Source organism: Megascapheus bottae, chromosome 3 (genome assembly GCF_031878675.1).
Source record: "Megascapheus bottae isolate mThoBot1 chromosome 3, mThoBot2.hap1, whole genome shotgun sequence".
Classification (NCBI taxonomy): domain Eukaryota; kingdom Metazoa; phylum Chordata; class Mammalia; order Rodentia; family Geomyidae; genus Megascapheus; species Megascapheus bottae.
Genome location: NC_143511.1, coordinates 60,402,345 through 60,408,052, shown reverse-complemented (window position 1 = coordinate 60,408,052; position 5,708 = coordinate 60,402,345). Strand labels below are relative to the sequence as shown.

The window sequence follows — 5,708 nt, the reverse complement described above, 5'->3', positions numbered from 1 at the left end:
GTGTTCTTTATAGTATAAGTCTTATCATTTTAGATTAGGTTACTTCTTTGATATTCTATTTTTTGTTTGTTTTTGCTTCTTACCAGTCCTGGGGCTTGAACTCAGGGCTTGAGCATTGTCCTTAAGCTTTCTCAAGGCTAGTCCTCTACCACTTGAGCCACAGCACCACTTTCTGCTTTTTGTATATGTGTGTGGTACCGAGGAATTGAACCGGTACCGAGGAATTGAACCAAGAGCTTTGTGCATGCTAGGCAAGCACTCTACCACTAAGCCATGCTACATGCTCCCAGCCCCTCAATAAATGTTTTGAATGTATCAAGTGTAAAACAATGTGAGCTGGGCATTGGTGGCTCACACTTGTAATCCTAGCTACTCAAGAGGCTGAGATCTGAGGACCAAGGTTCAAAGCCAGCCTGCCGGAAAGTTCATGACTCTTAGCTCCAGTTAACCACCAGAAAATTGAAAGTGGTGCTGTAAGAGCATTAGTCTTCCGCTGAAAAGCTCAGGGGCAGTGCCCAGACCCAGAATTCAAGCCTCATGACCGACCAAAAAAAAAAAATGTGAAAAAAGACAATTGAGATTTTGATTAAACATGCTGGGCTTTCTATTCAGAAACTCGGGAGAAAATCTTTCTAGGAGAAGAATACAATCATTGGGTAAAACAGTGTATCAAAACCAGGGATGTAATAGTTGACAAGTGTTCTCAACTTTCAAGCCACTGTCCAGGAGTACAGGAAGAATTCAGAGTCACCTCCCCTACTTTTTTTTCTTTTCAAGGAGGTGGAGCTGAAGATTTAGTCTGGAATTCAGATGCTTCTTAATGACTTGCTCAGTGGCAGCTAGACCAAGGGAAGACAAGCAGCTCTGCTACGCAGGACACAAAGCTTGTGCTGCCGAATGGAAACCATTGCCTGTCCCTTCAGGGAGTCCGGTTCTCTAGGACCTCATGTAAGTAAAGGGGCAATTCTGCGATGCTTTAATCCAACCTTGCTGTCAAGAGGAGCAGAGAAAAGCTTTGGCTTTAACTCTTTCACGTCCGTTTTTTTCCCACTGGTAATTCATTTTGTTGTTGATATTGGTTCAGTTACTGTGTGGAAAGTCCCTGGTTTCCTTGCATGTCCAAACTGGTAGCTGAAGACAAACTCTTTTTTGTTGTTGTTGTTGTTGTTTTTTTTGCCAGTCCTGGGTTTGGGCTCAGGGCTTGAGCACTGTCCTTGGACTTTCTCAAGGCTAGAGCTCTACCACTTGAGCCTCAGCACCACTTCCGGCTTTTTGCTATGTATGTGGTACCGAGGAATCGAACCCGGGTCTTTGTGCATGTTAGGCAAGCACTCTACCACTAGGCCAAACTCCCAGCCCAAGTCAAACTCTTTTATTCAGATTCTGGGTGTTTTTGTCAGATAAAATGGACTTGCATTTACTTTATTGAGTTCTCTGCCTCCTAAATACAGTTTATTTCCAGAAAGCACAACGTGTGCTATACTTGTGTTCATTTTTTCCCTTTCCTTTAGAAACCTGGCATAGAGAAGCTGCCTTGCTAAAATGACTTCTCAGCTACTTAACTGACCAAATGAAGACAAAATCGAAGGAAATTATTACCATGGTTAATTTTCATGTTTATCAAGTCCATTGGTATATGAATGATTCCCACAGAATGTCATTTTACAATGTAGTTTAACCTAATTATTTATTGAGGCATTTGGGCAGCCAGATGTTTTAGGAAATCACCACATGTACCCTGCAGATATACTGTATCCAGCTAGGACAGAATGGAGACTCACTATAATTTTTCTGAGGCATGGAAATAACTTGATAAAAACAATCGTTTTAAAGAAGTTCCTGCAGGGCAGGGTAACTGCATGCCCAGTAATCAATGTCGTCAAATCTTGCTAAGGTATTATAACGTCATGATAGATTTTTATCAGTTAAATACATTACACACTTCAGAAGGCACTTCAGAAGTTAGGACATAAAATGATGAGGAACTGAACTGGACAGGAAGGAAGGGAAGGGAAGAGCACATTTTAGAAACATTTTGAAGAATCTGAAAGATCAAATGTTAAAATTGAGAGAGTGAAGAATATGATTTGGTGACAAGCCAGTGCCATTAAAAAAATAATAAAGCCTGATACTGGTGGTTCATGCCTGATGCCTGTAATCCTGGCTACTCAGAAATTGAGTTGTTCAAAATTCAAAGCAGTTCAGTTAGCCCAGGGAAGAAAAGTTCATGAAACTCTTATTTCCAATTACAGAAAGCCAGGAGTGGAGGTGTGGCTCAAGTACTAGAATGTTAGCAAAAAAAAAAAAAGTTCAATGACAGGGCCCAAGTCCTGAGTTCAAGCCCTACGACAAGCATACACAAAAAAGGGGATAGTGGTGGTGGGGGAAATACTAGCTAATACTAGCTAATGGGGTGAAATACTAGCTACTCAGAAGGTCAGGATCTGGAGGAACTCTGAATGAAGCTAGCCAGTGCACAAAAGTCTGGGAAAGTCCATCTCCAAAAGTAGGTAGCAAAAAGCTGAGCTGAAGGTATGGCTCAAATTGTTGAGTACCAGAGGAGTAAGCAAGCTGAGCAAAGTTTAGGACTAGAAAGGAGAGAATATCTAGCAAGAATCGAAGGTAGGACTAAGAGCTAGAAGGAAAGACCAGACTGGAGTATATATCCAAGGAATTATTTATACAGAGGCCAACATGGAAGGCCTAAGAAAAAATGATATCCTAGGGCTGGGGGTAAGACTCAAATGGTAGAGCACTTGCCTACTTAGCACAGCCCTGAGTTCAAACCCCAGTACTGTCCAAAATAACAATAGTAATAATAATAATAATAATAATAAATGCAAACGGAGTCCATAGAAGATTAAGAAATATAATCATGAGAGTGCTTACATTCTAGGAGGACTGAAGTGTAGAGAAGGAAAACTGATGATCTGAAAGGTGGAATTAGATTCATTGCAAAGTAGGGCATGAAAGCAATGAGAACAGAGAGGCTACAGCCTGTGCTCATGCTTATGGCTTTCCAGATGCGTTTTGGGTTGGGTCTTTAACATTCGTGTAAGACTTTTGTTTTGAGGTGTGTTGCCCAGGCTGATCTCAACCTCCTGGGCTCTAGGGTTCCTCCTGACTCCGCTTCTCAAGCACTAGGGCTATAGGGGTATACCACCGTGATATGGTTTGCGGGGGGTGGGGGGGCACTCATGGGGCTTGAACTCTGGCCTGGACACTGTCCCTGAGCTCTTCAGCTCAAGATTACTACCCTACCCATGAGCCACAGCCCCACTTCCCATTTTCTAGTGAAAATTGGAGATAAGAGTCTCATGGCTTTGTGTTGCCTGAGCTGGCTTTGAACCTTGATCCTCAAATCTCAGCCTCCTGAGGAGCTAGGATTATAGGCATGAGCTACCATGCCTGGCTTGTGATAGATAGGTTTTATGTAGATACTTAAAGTTCACTTCAACCACCAAGTGTGGTAACAGAAACCTGTAATCTCTGTACTAGGAGCTGAGGCAGGTGGATCTCAAGTTCTATGCCAGCCTTGGCTATATAAACAACAGTATGCCTGGGCACTGTCCTTGGATACTTTTTTGCCCTCTGCCACTGGACCCACAGTGCCACCTCCACCTTTTTCTGTGTATATAGTATTGAGAAACTGAACCCAGGGCATCATGCGTGCTAGACAAGCTCCTAGCCCTCTAGCTTTTTAGTGGTTACCTGGAGGTAAGAGTCTCATCGACTTTCCTACTCAGGCTGCCTCCAAACTGCGATCCTCAAGTCTCAGCTTCCTGAGTAGCTAGGGTTACATGCATGAGCCACTGGTACCTGGCAACCCTGTCTTTTTTTTTTTTGGCCAGTCTTGGGCCTTGAACTCCAGGCCTGAACACTGTCCTTGGGCTTTCTGAAGGCTAGAGCCCTACCACTTGAGCCACAGCACCATTTCCAGCTTTTTTCTATATATGTGGTACCTTGGAATCGAACCTGGGTCTTCATGCATGCTAAGCTAAGCTAGCACTCTTACCACTGGGCCAAACTCCCGGCCCCGGTCTTCTTCTTCTTTTTTTTTTTAATGCCCACATATTTTTTTGTCAATCCTGGGGCTTGAACTCAGAGCCTAGGGACTGTCCTTCAGCATCTCTGTGCTCAAGGCTAGTGCTCTACCATTTGAGCCACAGTGCCAGTTCTGACTTTTTCTCTGTATGTGGTACTGAGGAATTGGGCCCAGGGCTTCATGCATGATAAGAAGCACTCTACTACTAGACCAGGCTCCCGGCCCTTCTCACAATTTTGGATCAGTAACGTGGTTATTTTCTTAGCCTGTGTTGGCAAATCATAAAATTTCTCCAAAGGCATATTGTTGGCATTGAAAGCTATTGAATTTTACTAGATCCTTGAAAATCCAAAAGAACATACATTCTACATAACTTCTTTCTTTTTTCCAGTCCTGGGCTTGGTCTCAGGGTCTGAGCACTGTTCTTGGACTTACTCAAGTCTAGAGCTCTACCACTTGAGCCTCAGCACCACTTCTGGCTTTTTTTTCTATGTATGTGGTACCGAGGAATCGAACCTGGGTCTTTGTGCGTGCTAGGCAAGCATTCTACCACTAGGCCAAACTCCTGGCCCCCCTATATGACTTTTAATGAGCAGTTATTTTACAACATAATTGTGTTGATTCAACTTTTTATAACAGAATCACAGTTAAAGGCAAGCTAGATTTTAATATTGTTCCAGTCTTTCTAGAATAGTTGTATCAATTAAACTTTCTGAACTTCTATTTGTCAGGAAATGACTATGCGCATTCAGTAGCCAGACAATAAAACAATTTATCTTCATAGACTATTGAGAAAAATACAGTTAAAAATCCCAATAAAAACAATGTTCACAAAACTACACACAGTCATTATATGTATTTATATATCTTTGTTATGGCTGGGAAAGCTAGCATGAAGTTGGCTCACTACCACAAGCAACTATAAAAGGCCATCTGACTGAAGGAGAAACTAATTAGTAACTAGTGGTTAAACATATTCCAAATAAGTATTTCAAAAAGCCTTCCAGTTAATATCTTTTTTTTGGCAAGTCCTGGGCTTGGGCTCAGGGCATGAGCACTGTCCTTGTTTTTTTCTTTTCCTCAAGGCTACAGCTCTACCACTTGAGCCACAGCACCACTTCTGGCTTTTTTTCTATGTATGTGGTACTGAGGAATCGAACCCAGGTCTTTGTGCATGCTAGGAAAGCACTCTAACACTAGGCCAAATTCCCAGCCCAGTTAATATCTTTATCAGTAAATTTCTGAGCCTATTGTTTAATCTCATGCTCTTGTAAATCTGAAGTTGACTTATATAGTTTAAGGAATTATTTTCAGATAATGCAATTAAAAAATTATCCTTGCCTGGAGTTTGGCCTAGTGGTAGAGTGCTTACCTAGCATGCACGGAGACTCGGGTTTGATTCCTTGGTACCATATACATAGAAAAAGTCGAATGTGGTACTGTGGCTCAAGGGGTAGAGCTCTAGCCTTGAGAAAGCCCAAGGACAGTGTCAGGACCTGAGTTCAAGCTCTAGGACTAGAAAAAAAAAGATTATCGTTAAGTACTTATACAAAGGGGTTTCAATTCAATGTGCCAGTTTATTAAGTACAATGTATCTTGTGTGTGTGTGTGTGTGTGTGTGTGTGTGTGTGTGTGTGTGTGTGTGTGTATGTGTGTGAGTGTG

General features: G+C 42.2%; 1 protein-coding gene across 2 annotated transcripts in view; it reads left to right on the top strand.

The window, feature by feature from the left end:
* The first annotated feature begins 897 nt into the window (after positions 1–897).
* The window catches only part of Gne (glucosamine (UDP-N-acetyl)-2-epimerase/N-acetylmannosamine kinase), a 43,590-nt gene continuing 38,779 nt past the window's right edge, over positions 898–5,708 (top strand). For both annotated transcript variants that reach the window (XM_090330257.1, XM_090330256.1), the window contains exon 1: positions 898–948. In XM_090330257.1, the coding sequence (XP_090186383.1) occupies positions 898–948 (51 nt within the window). The remainder of the gene's footprint in view (positions 949–5,708) is intronic.